At 38.4% G+C, this 15,663-nt stretch overlaps 1 protein-coding gene across 2 annotated transcripts in view; it reads left to right on the forward strand.

The window, feature by feature from the left end:
• ABCC4 (ATP binding cassette subfamily C member 4 (PEL blood group)) overlaps positions 1–15,663 on the forward strand; it is a 142,091-nt gene that overhangs the window by 25,238 nt on the left and 101,190 nt on the right. For both annotated transcript variants that reach the window (XM_086880889.1, XM_086880890.1), the window contains exons 8-13: positions 2,548–2,797; positions 4,428–4,532; positions 8,692–8,781; positions 9,145–9,336; positions 10,874–10,968; positions 11,075–11,161. In XM_086880889.1, coding sequence (XP_086737015.1) covers positions 2,548–2,797; positions 4,428–4,532; positions 8,692–8,781; positions 9,145–9,336; positions 10,874–10,968; positions 11,075–11,161 — 819 coding nt within the window. The remainder of the gene's footprint in view (positions 1–2,547; positions 2,798–4,427; positions 4,533–8,691; positions 8,782–9,144; positions 9,337–10,873; positions 10,969–11,074; positions 11,162–15,663) is intronic.

Genomic DNA, 15,663 nt, shown 5'->3' on the forward strand with positions numbered 1-15,663 from the left:
AACATTTGTGTTCAAAACAAGCAACTAATAAGCTGTAGCAGTTGTAATGCAGCAGTTTCATCCTCCTTTTATGCATTTTATTACTCAAGCCACCTGGGAAAGGTAGAAGGGAGAGAGACAGTAGATCAGAAATTCCCTTGTTATTCAACTGTCAAGGCCAGCTGAGTTTGGTATCCTAAGACATTCATTTCAGCGATTCTTTGACATCAGATTAAAACACATTAATACGTTTGATTTTCAGTCAGTATTTTCCCTTTTACTGACACTAACAGCATTCAGTACTAAAGGGTAACTGTAAGGGTGCATATTTCTTATAAAGTGATTTTCATGTCATGTCCCTCTCCAACATACAAATAGAAAAGTGTTATCCTGCTGCAGATTATCTGACTCTTTTGTTTTTAATGTTTTATTTTGAAAATCCTTTTCTTAAAAGAAGTTTTCTTTTCATCCATGTGCAGGCTTGAAAAATTGTGAATGTTCCCTGAGATGTTTCTTCACACACAGATAATTGTTGGATTCTATTATCTGTTGGATTATAGGATAATGTGCTCTTTGAATGTTCATGACTGATGGGAAGCTTTAGTGTCTTGCATGGAGCCAGAGAGGATATTTCTTCATTGAGAGCTTCCTCAGTGGTGTATTCACATCACTAAATTTTAGATTTCCATCTTCAACACCTCATTAGGATTAGAGGCTTCCTTTCTAATGTTGGGAAGAAGTAAGATCTTCCAGAACACATCTTGAACCCTCTTTCCTTTCCTTAACTGTGTTGTGGAAAACTACTTAAAACTCCTAAATTTAGCCGGATGCTTTATTGTCCACTATTTCCACATTGCCTCTTGACAGTGGCTAAGATGCCTTCTGAACTCCTTCATTGCTCTTTTTTCTTGTGTCTGTCCGTATTAGTTTCCTTTTATGTAAGTTTGTGCCTCAAGACAATGTAATATATTATATGCAGCCTGCAGGTAGGCTGTAATTTATCTGGTATTTATGGAGAGCGGCACAAAAAACTTGCCGATGAGACACAGATAATGAGCGGATTATTAAGGATTATTAAAGGGTGGGAAAAGAGTTTTCATCCAGGCTTGTAGAAGTAATTGAATTAGACCAAATTCAAATAGTTTACATACAAATGTTCCTTCTCTGTACTCTGGAGGAGATCAGAGATTGTGAACCCTTAAGCTGAAAAAATAAGTCTTTGAAACTCTTTAGAAGTTTGTCACTTCAGCCAATTTGGCAAGTGTAGTGGGAAAGTTGCTTAACTAGTTTTCCAGTATCCTGGAAAACTAAATGAAGAAAAGTGCATCCTGCATCCTTTTCTTCATTTAGTGATTGCTTAATTTACTTCAAATTGTATAATCACAACCTGAGTTTCTAATCTTAATGTATAGTTCCAAGTGGAAAGTGATCAAAATTATTAAGATTTTCCCTAAGAATTGCCAGAATATGTTGAAAGAGAAATCAGGAATTGTTTTGGGATTTTATATTTGATAGTACTAAGCAGACAAAAAGTAGACTATATGGGGAAGGAGTAAGTTGTGGTTCTCTTGATAAAGAAGCATGATTATATTGGTAAGGAGATACGCCTGATAGCATCCACATCATAGTAGATGATAGTGCAGTAACATTTTGAGGATTAGACTTGTTGAGTCATTGAGAAGTGGAAACTGCAGTTTAACTGAAATGGAAATTGAGAACAAACGCATCAGCAGCTTTTCAGTTGCTGGAGGGAGACTTAAGTGTCTGTGCAGTACTTCAATCGCTATTCAGTTTGGGCAATGACTGGCAGAACAATTGGCCTCACAGATCAGTATTTTCTTAATTTATGAACCAGAATTCCTAGAGCAAAAGAAGCCAGGCGCAGGGTCCAAACTGGGAAGGATTTAGACTGAGATGAAAAGAAGTACTCTAAATCCTGTGATATAGCTTGAGGAGCAGCAGCTGAATAATGACAGATACTTTGGTCATGGGCAAACTCTTGATCTTCTGGAAATTGCCCTGATTTTTTTCAACTGCAGAGTATGTGTTGATCTTGTTACAAGTTTTGTGACTGAACAATGGATTTTGATATTGGAAGGATAAGGAGTTGGTGGGTGCTTGGCCTTTATACAGGTTTTTTTCCCCTCTTTGCACGCAGCCCAAAAAGATTTGAAGCAGATTAGAATCTGAATTAAAAAACTAGATTGACTGGAGAAGAAGAAAATAGTGCGTTAGTTTTCTGACTCTGAGAAATAGTTGTTTTCTATAGCTATTAAGGTATTAAATATAATGAATTTCTCCTCTGAATTTCCAAGCCTCTTAAATTCTGGTTGGTTTTTTTTTTTGTTTTGTTTTGAGTTGGGTTGTTTGTTTGTTTGTTTGTTTTTGTTATTTACCAAAGAACATGTCTTATTCACAGTTGTTTGCATAGGAGTTGGGGTGGTGCAAGGGGAGGAGAAAGGATATGAAAGTAAAATCCTGAGAGGGGGTTTCCCTCATCGTATTGTTGAGGGTAGGTTATAGTAATGAGAGAGACTGATGTGATTTGCTTATTTTTTGCATTTTTAGGAAGGAGATTGCCATGGTTATGAAAAGCTCCTACCTCCGAGGACTGAACTTAGCCTCGTTCTTTGTGGCAAGCAAAATAACAGTGTTCATGACTTTCATGGCATATGTACTACTTGGCGAATTAATCTCTGCAAGCAAGGTGTTTGTGGCAGTGTCCCTCTACGGAGCAGTGAGACTCACAGTGACCCTGTTCTTCCCTTCAGCTGTGGAGAGAGTGTCCGAGTCGGTGATCAGCATCCGAAGAATCAAGGTAGCCTTACTGACTAGGAGGGGGTGTGGATTCCTTGTCTTACTCTGCCTTTGTTTTAACGTCACTGACAAATGCAGCCTTACTATGGTTTTGCAGTTTGGGATTTGTAATGAAATAACCTGTTTTGGAAACAGGACGTGGTGTGAGTATGCGGGTACAAAAAGCGTGACATGCGCTGTAGGGTAGGCTGCGATGTAGGAGAAAAGTGTGCATGGCAAAGAGGTGTTGCAAATGTTTCTGAAGTAAGAGGAATGTGTGTACAGATAGGCAGGCATGCTGGGATTGGGATTTGAAGAACAAAGCAGGCAGATGGGAGCTATAGGATTCATAATTCACACTGCAGTACCCTGTCATCCATGGAGGACAGGTGCGAGTCCCAGGTTCTGCCTTGTGGCTGCTTTCAGTGCTGGAGTGAAGACTCAAATTCAGTAAGAATGAGCATTGATAGTGCTGATGGCTGGTGCTAACAGAGCAAGAGTGTGTTGTACACTGTGGACCGCCGCGTTAAAATGCTTGGCTTCTCACTGCCCTCTGTAACAATGCGCAGCAGCTGGAGTCTGAGCAGTACCTCTGTGCCTGTAAAAGCCTTAGCAGTAATCTCCCTGCCCTCATACAGCTCCTGACATCCTCCTCCTGCTTCCTCTTAGTTACTGCTTTCTGTGAGTGTTCAGCAGCTATCTCGCATCTGCAAACTCTTAGCTAATTACTTGTTAACTAGTCTTGGCTTTTATGATCAAGACATTCCTTCTCTTCCCAAAATATTGTCTGCTGCTGCCTATTTAAGGTCCTTAGACTCTGTGAGTCAAAGGATAAAAGAATTTCTTGTGTTTTGTCATAAAACTGTGGTAGCTGTTATCCTTGAAAGTTTTCTGTGGAAATAGCTCCTTTCCTTTCTAAATGTGCTTGGGATATTTATTAATCTAGCATCAGGCAAGGTGTGGTGGAAGTGTGGCTATGGTACAAAGTGCACGCTTATGCAAATTGAAGGAATAATCTGCTGACTGGGATGTAATGTAGAAGTGCAGTAGTGAAAGTGCAGTGCACCAGTTATGCAGATGTAAGCAGGTTTCTTTTTTTGTTAATATCCTGGGCTTTGAAATAAGGAAACATTCAGATAGTGTTCTGTCTTCTGTTGGTCACTTGAAGAATGCTTAATAGAGACGGAGGACAGCTGCTTACCGTGACCTTGTTACTCTTCCAATGAAACAACATAAGTCTTTGCCATCAAAGTAGTGGAATGAGAAGGTGTGGCAGTGAGGGTTTCACCTCTTCTGCATGGAAAGAGGGTGTTAAACAATTTCAAAAGTTGTCAGTGATTCAAGGAAAGGACAGGACAGGTTCTCAAGATCCATTTCTATCTGGAATTCTTTATTGAGCAGGTGATTGTTAGAGTCCTTTCCTATTAAATCTGCACTTCTGGATGTTTTCTGGGAGCGAGTGTTAGCTAGTTAGAGGTACACTGTTGTAGTTGTGCATTGCTTTGGAAATGTAATTCTTTGATCAGTTTGTAGTTGTTTTTCCCAGTCCCATGATTAATGTTCTGTATGCTGCTTTCAAAAACCATGTTTGGGTTCCTTTCCCATTCTCAGACTCACTTTAAGCAATATCCTCTGCTTCTCTTTTATTGCAGAACTTTCTGATGCTTGATGAAGTCTCACACTTCAAGCCACAACTGCATGGCAGTAATGAAAATATCATTCTTCATGTTCAGGATTTGACTTGCTATTGGGATAAGGTAAATTTACTTACATGTTAAGTATATTGGTGCTACTGGCATTTCAAATCTTAAAATGCAGTGTGTGTATGTATAGTGTGCTGATATGTTGTACTTCATCCTTTGAGCTTGAGAGTCTTTTCAGTATGTTAAGGTAACTGTAGAATAGTACTGAAAACACTATCAAGTGCATCTTAAAAGCAGCTATTTCTTAATACTATACTAAATGAAAAACTTTGCGTTTCTCTGGGAAAATATCTCTTTTTATTAAGCAGGACTGTATTGTGGCTGAGGTACTTAATTTGGAATTAAGGACACACCACACAGCAAGGTGGGCCTGAACATGTGGGTGATTTTTTTTTGTGAACTGAATGCTTGATCAGTCTATTAGTCTAGAACCAGTACAATATTATACTTCTCACAACAGATTAGAAAGCTGTAGAGACAAGTCAGCACATATTTTTAGCTCTGTATTTTGGGACTGTTCAGCTGCACATTTTTTCTGCTTAAAATGCACCAAACTCACCAAAATGGCTAGAAAAAGGGACAATAAACATGTGATAAATTTATTATATGTCTCTTTTGTGGAAGAAAGGCCAAGGTTGACTCTTTCTCTTTTAAAATTTTAGTTGCTATGGTAAACCTGCAATTTGTGATGAATTGCACTATTGCAACTTGCCAGTATCCTCACATAAGAGAGCTTTCAGTCTCCATTACAGGTGCTGGAAGCTCTAAAAATGACTTTTGCATGTAAATGTAATGCAAGTAAGACATCAAGTATTTCCCTTTCTAAACCTTATTCCCCTACCTGTGCTGTGTCCCAAGGAAGATCAGGTGTGAAAACATATTTGAGGGTCTACTTGCAGCTACTCAGCTGCAAAAGAAAATAACTATTTTATTCTGCTTTACTTTCTCAGACTTCTCTGTGACATCAATATTTCTGAGGCACTGATCAAGTTTTTAACAATTAATTGATATGAAAAACTTGATTGTGAATACATTCAAATGCAAAATGTAGTGTATTGCTTAGTCTTTGTTTTCTTCTCAAACTGACTTTGGTACTGCCATTAACAGTTTATAGGAAGTGTTTGCATAAAGTGCCCATAAAACACTTTTTTTTTTTTTTTCATGTGTTGTTTATATTGCATAAAGCAGGGTGGCATAACTGGAATTACTGGTTTCTTTCAGTTAAAAAAACCCCAAAACCCAAACCAACAAGCCATCCACAAAACTGTTAATGTAACTTTCATTTTGATATTTAATTGCAGTGTGCATGGGAGAAGAGCAGTTCTCTCAGAACTGTTAAGATCTGCTCAGAAAGTTTCTATTATATACTCTTAAAATGATGCAAGATAATTTTATAGATTTGCTCACTGAAAAAAGGGGTAAGTTCTGATGGAGAGGAGTTATGAAAGGAGTATTATAAGTATGTTATCCTTTGTCAAGTAGCAGGCTTAGCTTGCTACCCTGACTAGGTTTCTCAAGACACTTTGGATGTCTGTACAGACACTCTGCAGCAGGATAATAATTATTTTATTATTATTTTTTAGAGATTGTTTCCCAAAAGTGATACTAAAAAAAAAAGAACCAAGTAACAACCCATGAATCCAAAATCACTTGAAGTAGAAAAGGGATTATTAGCTGCACTTTTAGGAAAACAGCCTAACATGGTGTATTACAGTTTCTCAAAAGATAAACAAAACCAATTAATTCCTGGTCACACTTCTGTTTTACTTAGGCAAATATTACTTTGTGTACCACAGGCTAGTCTGATGCCAGCATGGAATTAGGGATTCTTCAGTACAGCTTTTTACTGTTGTTCCTTGAATTCACAGAACAGTCTGTCTGCTCAACTGAGCAACTTCAGATTTACAGTCAGCATTTGAACAGAAGCCAAATTTATCCCCTGCAATTTTAGTCCTTACATGAGAAACCTAAGTAGCATAGTACTTCTATGCAATATATGATTTCTGTATCCCTTAGGTGAGCAGGACTATTTCGTTTTCTTGTCTGTAGGGCGTGTAAGGTCTGCCCAAGCTCACTTAAGGAGTTGCTGCCCCTGAAGGGATCATTTTTGTGTCCTCTTGCCCTTGCAGCTCTGTCTGTTGCCTCACTTATTCTGGTTGTGAATATTATGTGCTGGTTTGTATGACTCTGTGGTGAAGCAGTTTGGAGGGATGAAGCAATAGAAAATGAATCACTTTTAATGAGATTAGCTTTCTGGTAGCTGAGTCCCATAAACAGCCACATGCAAGGTTAGGCAGAAGGAGGAAAGCTGGAGACGCAGCAAGTTGACAGGGCACAGGGGAGCTGGGACATTTGTGATAATGAGCTGTCAGGTGAACTTAACTGCAGTATGTGCACTAATTTAAGTGCCTCAGTTTAGTGCTAAAAATAGATGTGATGAATTCAGGACAAATCGTCTTTAATTATAAGGAATACTATTTTGCAAAAATATCGCTGCCCCTTAGGTACATGTTGCTGTGCTGTTTGCTTGAATTACTAGATTTGTGTAGGCTCTATGAAAGCTTCCAGTATTGCTTTAGTGTGGCAGTAATAATGTAGGAACTTTTAAAAAATCTTTCTGTAATGTTTTTTTGGCTCTTACATTATGGTTTTTTTAAATTTTTGATGTGGGCGGAAATGCCTTTGCACTTCTGTGAATACAGAAGCACTGCCTCAAGAGGTCTGAAGAGGAGCCTGTGTGTCTGAGAGCTTATTTTTTTTTCCATCTAGGCATTGATTTAATAAGAGATATTTTCTCTTCCTACAAACTTCGTGTTAAAAAAAAATAGAAAATCTTTGGCTGCCATAAATTCGTAGGGTTCTCCTGACCTTAGCATTAGGTGAGCACCTGAGCTATGTGCTCTGGACAGAGGAATCAACTTCGGGGTCAGATGCTGCTTGGGGTGGATGGTGGGGTTGTGCAGAGAAAAGGAAAAAAGTCCCGTTGGTGCCACCTCGTGGAAGTTTCCAGTGGCAGCAGAAGTGGTTTAGCAGAGCTGCCCAAGGAGCCTGAGTTCAGCTTCTGGCAGCCTGAGCATCTCATGTGAGCCCTGCAGTGAGTCCGAGAGCTCTGGCAGCGGGGCTGCCTGCCGGGGCTTTCTGCTGGCACGTGTGTGCTATCCCAGCCATCATAGATGTGGGTTTGTTTCTTCCCAAATAATTTGAAATGAATTGCAGGCTTCCTCCTTATGTAGTCCCAGAACATTTTTCTTGTTCTTTTGTATGGAGTTAAGCCGATGGCCTTTTCAGCTACTTGAACTTCAAAAAGTGGCTGGACATATTGAGGTATTCTTAACCTTGCTCTTCTGTTTCTGGAGCTTAAGGCTGTGTTTTTGGTTGGCTCCTTAATCAAAGTACTTGTTTGGGGTTTATTTAATGCTTAGGTTTTACTGCTTGCATGTTAGTGTCAGTCATGCTTAGTGTGGGTGAAGTTGCTTGTAAAGGCAGATTCTGTTACAAAGGTGCTCTGCTTTAATGAGAGGGAGCTGCACCAGGTCCTTAGAAATTGCTGTTTAGCATAGCTGTTAAAGACATGAGCATCCTTTCTTTCTACAAGTAGGCATTTTTGCAACCTTGATAGAAGAGGTGCAAAATATGTTGGGAAATAAGCTCATCCATAACGTGAAGGATAGGCATACTGGAAAGGAATGTTAAAGAGACAGTCCAAGGGCAGCATGAATGTGCAAGATGAAGTTGTGTGAAATCAAATGGCATGTTTCTGGTTTTACTTTGGATAGAGCCTTGACCAGAGCAAACAGAGCCCTGGCTTTCCTGAGGCTCTGGGAGCCTCAGCCCTCCATTTGTCTGTGTGCTTGGAGTCGCTGAGTCTTGTGCAGGGGCTGAGAATGCCAGTGTGGTGGCCAGCACCCACCTCGTGTTTCCGAGGCTGCCGCGCAGATGTGTGGGCTCTGAGGAAGCCCTGCTTCTGCTGCCTTCGGCCTCCTTCTTCCTTGAGTGCTATTTTAGCTGTGTTGCATGTTCGTGGTGAAGGATGAGGGTCTTTCAGAAGTGTTTGTGAATTACTGAAGAGGCAAAAACCTATGCCTGAAGATATGGTGGGCATATGGACTGGTAGTTTATAGTGATGTATGCACATTGTTTTCTGTTTCTAAGTATTTATTTTGATGGTTTGTGTTTCATTACTGAGAAATCCTGACTTTTTCTCAATCCCCAGAGTTTAGAAACCCCAGCACTTCAACAAATTTCATTTACTGTCAGACGAGGGGAATTACTGGCTGTGATTGGTCCTGTAGGAGCTGGAAAAGTAAGTCTTAATATTTACACCATTTCATGAGGCTTATGAGTCTATTAAATGTGAAAACTAGAAACCTGAAAATACACAGTTCCTTTATGTATGTAATCACACATTCCACATCAGGATACTGGCATTCAAGATAGGCCAGTGTCCTTCAGGGTTGGGAGGAGGTGATGTGGAACTAAACAGTATTTTTTGTGTTGCTTCAAGACTGCATGAAAAGGGTACTAGTGCTTTTCTACTGTTAGCAGTAGTTTGAGACACAAGGTGAAATAGACCATCGTGCCAGTAAACACTGCTCAATCTCTGTGATGTCTTTAATGCAACCAAACTTTTTAATTTTCACTTCATTTTCTTTTAAATATTTTCCAGTCTTCGCTCCTAAGTGCCGTGCTTGGTGAACTGCCTAAAGACAAAGGTTTGATAAATGTTACTGGAAGAATTGCCTACGTTTCACAGCAGCCTTGGGTGTTTTCTGGCACTGTAAGAAGTAATATACTGTTTGACAAGGAATACGAGAAAGAAAAATATGAGAATGTTTTAAAAGTCTGTGCTCTTAAAAAGGTAAGGCTTTCTCTTAGTGTATTTTCTTTCCATGAAGTTTATTTTTATTTTAGTGTTCTTTCAGACCAGTGGTGCATGATGCAATGTATGATGGAATGATTTAAGTAGCTTGTGAAATAACTCCTGTTACTTATCAGAAATTTGGAGTTATTTTTGCCATCCTTGTGTAAGGCATCCTCTTCTGATTCCCAGAACTTTCACTAGGGGGAGATACAGCATGTGTGGAGCGCTGACACATTTGGGAAAAGCTGTTCCCTATTATTTTGTTTCATAATTACATTTTAGCCCTTTTCATGTGTGTTGTGGTAGGGGTGTGTGCAAATGCAATAAGAGGCAGAACACAAATGATCAAGCTAGCACTCTCTGTGACTTTCATTTTGTAAATATCCTATATGCTTTCCTTTGAAATAAATGTCATGTTTGCTGTGTGTTATGCATTGCCAACAGCTATCAAAAGAACCTTAGGGCTATGTACTGGAGAACTTGCTGAATCCAAGTAGTTATATGAAGAAATATATTTGAAAGGTTTGTGTGCAAAGGAGTTTGTGACATGAGATAGAGAAGAGGATTAAGCCAGATTTGTCAAGAAACAGACATTTTGCTTGGCAGCTAAAAAGGTTTCGTGCAGCATGTTATGATATTTCTGTCAGCAGTGACACAGGTGAAAAGCAGATGGTTACTGTAATGAACATTTTTTGCAAGATTTTTACACTTGGCAGATAGAGTTTTAGTATCTCTTGCTGATATTCAGTCATGTTGTTGTCTAAACTTAAGGTTTTAATGACTTTAAAAGACAGCAAACAGCATTAAAAAAAATCCCCACTTCATACTGATGGTAGATTTGCTTTCATAGTTTTCTTGCAAACTTACGTGTCTTATAAAAGCTGTGAATAAGCTTTAAGAATATGTTTTGTAGCTTAATGTAAAACTTCTGTATTTCCTGAGTAGAAAATACAGTAATATGACATGGAACACTATAATTTTGTTGTTATCCACAGTCCTGAGGTCTCAAATTAACCAAATCAGTGTGATGAATGTTGTAGTTATTTTTCCTGAATACATTGAAGTAAGAATAAAAACAATGCAGTTTTTAAGGACATTGGCAAGATAATTTACCAATAATGGTTACTTCAGTTTTTATTTTTTGTGACAGCTAATTTTGTTCTAATAAAAACTAACAAATTTACTGTTAGACTTTTTAGTATTTTATTGAATTTTCTGAATCAACAATAAATATTCCTTGTAAGACAATGGATAGTAGTGCACTTTCCTCTGGCACAGCTGTAGAGAAAGTGAACTTTAGGATCTCATCTATATTTTCTGCTTTCTCAATTACCTTTTGCTGAAAGAATAGAGTCAAAAAGTAACAACAGATATTACATTTAGTATGAAAGCTTATATTTTAATGTGTTACATTAATACTTTTCAAATAAGAAGTGAAACGTCTTTGCCAGTCTTTGAAGTTAAAATGACTTTAAAAATGACTTTAAAAAAGACTTTAAAAAAAAAAAAATTATCTGTTTTTTCACGTTCACAGGACTTGGAATTACTGGCGAATGGTGACCTAACAGTAATAGGAGATCGTGGAGCCACTCTGAGTGGGGGACAGAAGGCCCGTGTAAATCTGGCCAGGCTAGTGTTTCTTGCTGTTTCTAAAATTTATAAATTGTTAGACTCCAATGACTAAAGTAAACTAATGTAAGACTTCGTGATACTGACATTTCTTTAAACCTTTCAGAGCTGTGTATCAAGATGCAGACATCTATCTTTTGGATGATCCACTGAGTGCAGTAGATGCTGAAGTTGGAAGACATTTGTTTGAAAAGTATGTTACTGCTTTATTTTAATGTAAAATGCAACTGTAGTATTGTAATTCCTTATCGAAAAACTCGAGAAAGCATTTCTGGGGAGATGGATTTCTTCATGAAACTTAGTACATTCATTTTGTGATTGGTTTTTCCCCTACTTTATGTAATTGGAAGATAGAGGGTTTTTTTCCTTCCCCTCAGTGTTTTGTTGATTTTGTTTTTAAAAGCCCTGTAAAAATCTGTTTTGATGATATTATAAATAGAAATATTCTTAAGGGAATATATGCCATTTTCTTCAGGAATGTTGAGTTTCATACATGAATGTTGGGGTTTATAAATAATGGGGTTTATGAATATTAGTACTGAGTGAAGAATAAAACGGGTTGGGATTTCAAGTCACTTCTTAGTATGCTTCAACTTTACTTGCTAGTAATAAGCACTTAATTCAACTGGCTAAAGGAGAGGACAGAACTGTCTTAGATTCTTGAATAACTTTTCATTTTGGTTCTTGAAATTCCTCTTGGCTGGGTGAAGCAGGGCATGTGGCCTGCAGAGTAGACTTCAGAGGGCAGAAATAGAGGGAAAGAGAATGTACAAGTTTGCTATGTAAGAGAGGGATACTGGACCTTCCCCCATTTCCAGAGAAACAGGAGAGTGCCCATTAAAAGTCAGGCTCCCTTTTCAGTGAGTTTCTTCTTCCCCATCCCCCTGAAACTGTCTAGTCTAAGGCACAGAGGTGAGTATCACAATAGTTTTGTTAGTCAGCCAGTGTTTTGTCCTTACTTCTTCACAGCTTTCAACTCTCTATGTTAAAATGCTTAACCTAGAATTTACTAGAAGGAAAAGCTTCTGTTGATGGAATTCAGTGGTTTTTGGTTGAGGCCTTAAATAAATGCATTTTGTTTAGCATATTTGCATCCTTTGAATTCCATGCTCCAAATACATGAATTAATTTGGTTTTACTATTGTTCTCTCCTGTCCGCTCCTAGATGATCATAAAAACTTGCAGAAATCTTGCAGAAGTGGTCTTAGAAACTGCACTGAATAGCAGTGGCATGCAGATTCTTTTTTCCCCATACAGGGAAGCTTTCAGTATCAGAATTTGTAAATTGTACATCCTGGTGATGTTTGCAGTTTCAAATCTGGATACTCTGAAACCCCATTTATATTTTGCTTTATTTTAATGATGTTTTTAAAAGGCTATTGTTTGTTTCTGTCAGCTAGTATGGAGTAAGAGTTTTATGATGCATAGGCTTTATGTTCATTTTTTAGCTGCCACAGCTGAGAGATGGAGTTCATCACTTCTCTAGTTCACATACACTATCAAATTCCTTTAATGCCTGCTTAAGCTTTCTAGGCTTCAGCTGCGGCTTTTCTGTTTCTGCACAAGATCTCCCTGCAACTCCAGCATCTGACTGTATCAGTGCCTGAGTTCTGAAAGTGCACCCACCTGAGCTGCTAACCTGTCTTTCCCTGAAGTCTTAAGGTCTCTTAATGAAGAGGGAGACAGGAAAGTAGCATGGTGCCTTGTGAAGGAGGTCAGGCTGCCTCTTCAGCTTACTCTGCTTTTCATGTGAGCTGTGACATTGGCAGCATCTACATTCTACTGCAAGCCTGGAAGTGTGGATTTTTGCATGTGCAAAACCATAAAGGAGATAGAAGCCATTGCACTGTGAGCACAGCATGTGTTTTGCTGATAAGTGTGTGACGATGAGGAGGTATAAGGAGGTTATCTCAGAGAATTCGAAACTCAGACAAGTAACTGGGGTTGTTTCTGTACTTTCATTTTTTTTCTCTGCAACTTCAGATCAGAGTGAGCAAAACACAAACAAGTAGAATGAAAGCATTTTTAAGAAAATGGACTGGGTGGAGTAGTAGTGGGAAGGAAAACTGAGCAATGCCTCCCTGCACAAGATTTTAAGAGAGGGTTTTTTACAAACAGAAGTGGTCTTCTGAGGCCTTCGTGGAATCTGTAAAGGTACTAGGGGTAGTGGGAAGAGTGTTATGTTCAGGAAGCTGCTTTGAAAAACAAGGCAAAGCATGTACTTTAGTGCTTCCTGAATAGTACTAAAAATGTGGAGAAGACAGAGAGCACTTGGGCAAGAATGATTTCTTAGAACATGGTGCTGAGGAATGTCCAAAACACCACTTCATGCAGGCTGCTCCCCCAGGAGTCCAAACCACGAGGCTTAAAACAATGGATGAGATGGAAGAAACAGGGGATTTTTTAATGAGAATCTGAAGTGGATATTGTTCAGTTCACTCGCTCTTTCTTTTCTTGTAATTTTATGTTAAAGTTTATTTTTTTTACAAGTGTCTAGTCCATGTATTTACATCAAAGATAGGTTATGTTCCTAGTAATTCCCCAAAGCTATGACATGTGGATGGCTGGTTCATTACATTTGCAGCTTTTTTGTGTTCTATTCAGCTACTGCAGTAAGCAGTTTAAAATATATAAATAATTTTCAAATGAGCAAGAATGCAAGTAGCACAGCTCCAGTGGGAAAACAGACCATGATATTATTAATAAGGGACTGTGGCTCTTAAGAATTTTTGTGATACAGACAAGTTGTTCTGTGGATGATGGAGTAGATAAAGCCAGATTTTCAATTAGTTCCTCTTTCTTGTTCAGATTCCTTGGTACCTAGGAAGGTATAAACTGAAGCTTTCCCATTTTTGTGTTATTTGTTGCCTTTTTCCGAGTTCTTTTGATAGTTAATAGTAAGCATGCTTCAGCCTTTCTCCAGTGGGGGGTTACTAGTATAGTTATATGGTTTTTTTATATATTTGTATGCGGATATGAAAAGATGCCTTTATTTTTTATTTATTTTTTAAAAAGTGGCTTTTAATTTTAATTAACTTTTAAGAAATCCAATATTTTGAGGCCTCTAGTTTCAAAATGGGGAATGGCCATCACAGATCCAGTAGCATATTTCTTTGTATGGTGAAGTTTGGAGCAGACTGAGATTTCTAAGAAAATCATGCAATTGCACTTGGATCCCAAGGAATTTCCTACTCTCCCTGTTTATCTGTGTATTGCTATAAATTATATAGTTTCAGATCACCTTTAGGTAGAAATTAAATTGTGTTCCACCAGTGGTATTGACTCAAAAATCATGTTTTTAAGAGTGAGGTTTATATTTCATCAGTCTATTTGGGCATGCCTTTCTCTAGGTATTGTTCCTTCCCATGTATATTTTCCAGTGACAGGAGCTGTGTAGCAGGCTGATGATCAGCCTGATTTCTTTCTCCTTCTCCTCTGTGCTTGTGAGAGTAGTCAGAGTTGCAGGACAGGTTAGGAATCTTTTTAAATCAGACCTAAAGTTGTGATGGTTCTTGGGAGTGGTATGCACATTATTCCTAGTATCAGACAGAATTCACATAGAAAAAGTTCACAAAGACCTTACTTGAACACCAGGATCTCTGGCTCAAAAAAGTTCCTAATATAAGGACTCTGGAAGCTGTGTAAATGTGTACCAGAGGAGACATGTCCCTATGTTTGCTTATATACTTTCTCCAGCCATCCAGTGCTACCCGGTGCCTAGAACAATTAGTGCTTAGGTCAATTAATTTTGTGGACCAGTCATACTTATGTGTGACTGGGACTTGTCATGAGATGGAGATAAATGATTGCCAAGGTAGATATAGAAACAGAAGCAGCAGAGTAGAACTAGAGACAGCAGAGTAGAATGTGTAGGGTGTGTGGGTTTTTTGTCTCTGGCAAGCATAGCACACTTTTTAAAAAAAATTTGTAAACTTTGAAATGTGCAAAACTAACTGGGGGATTGTTCTCAAACTACTTAAATTTAAACGGAAGGGAGAGGAAAACAAATATAGGAAGTAAATGAATATAACAAAGGCTTTATGCCTGTGAGCACTTCTGCATGTGTTTTAATTTCATTTCAGTGGTTATTTTCATTGAAATGAATGTAAGTATTAACTAGAGTAAAGTTAAACTTGCATGTGAACTTCCAAAAAGGAGAAGGAGTGGTAAGGAAGAAAGTAGAATCATTAAAGGAGAGACATTTTGCAGAGGTGAAAGAAAGCTGGTTCTTGGAGATAAAAACTTAAAAAAGATTGAAGGAAAAACTCATCTCAAAGAAAAGCAGACCTGATAGGGAAGGAAGAACAAAAGAGGATTTGCATGCACGAGGTGCGAAGACTCTGCCTTTGTGCAGGGGAGCACTGTGTTGTTGTAGGCCCCCTTCTCAGTGTCTCCTGCTTCATGCTCTTCACTATCAAAGCACAAGCTAATTATTTTTTAATCATGTAGCAGTTTGCTACAGTCAAAGTGCAGTGGGTTTTTCAAATGGATTAAAGTATCCTGTTACTTAAGTTTGTTAGCTTAAAATACTCTTTGCTTATTTGTGTTGAATTGGAAGGCTGTAATTTCTGGAGAGGTCTGTCCTGATTCTGGTATTTCTGATGATGTAGGAAGGTCATTGATGGTCCATACTCAGGTGATAGAAAACCAGGCAACTCTAAAGGCACTTCTGGAAACAGACAGATATTTGTCAAG

This window comes from Cyanistes caeruleus, chromosome 3 (genome assembly GCF_971803275.1).
Source record: "Cyanistes caeruleus chromosome 3, bCyaCae1.hap1.1, whole genome shotgun sequence".
In the NCBI taxonomy this organism is placed as follows: Eukaryota; Metazoa; Chordata; class Aves; order Passeriformes; family Paridae; genus Cyanistes; species Cyanistes caeruleus.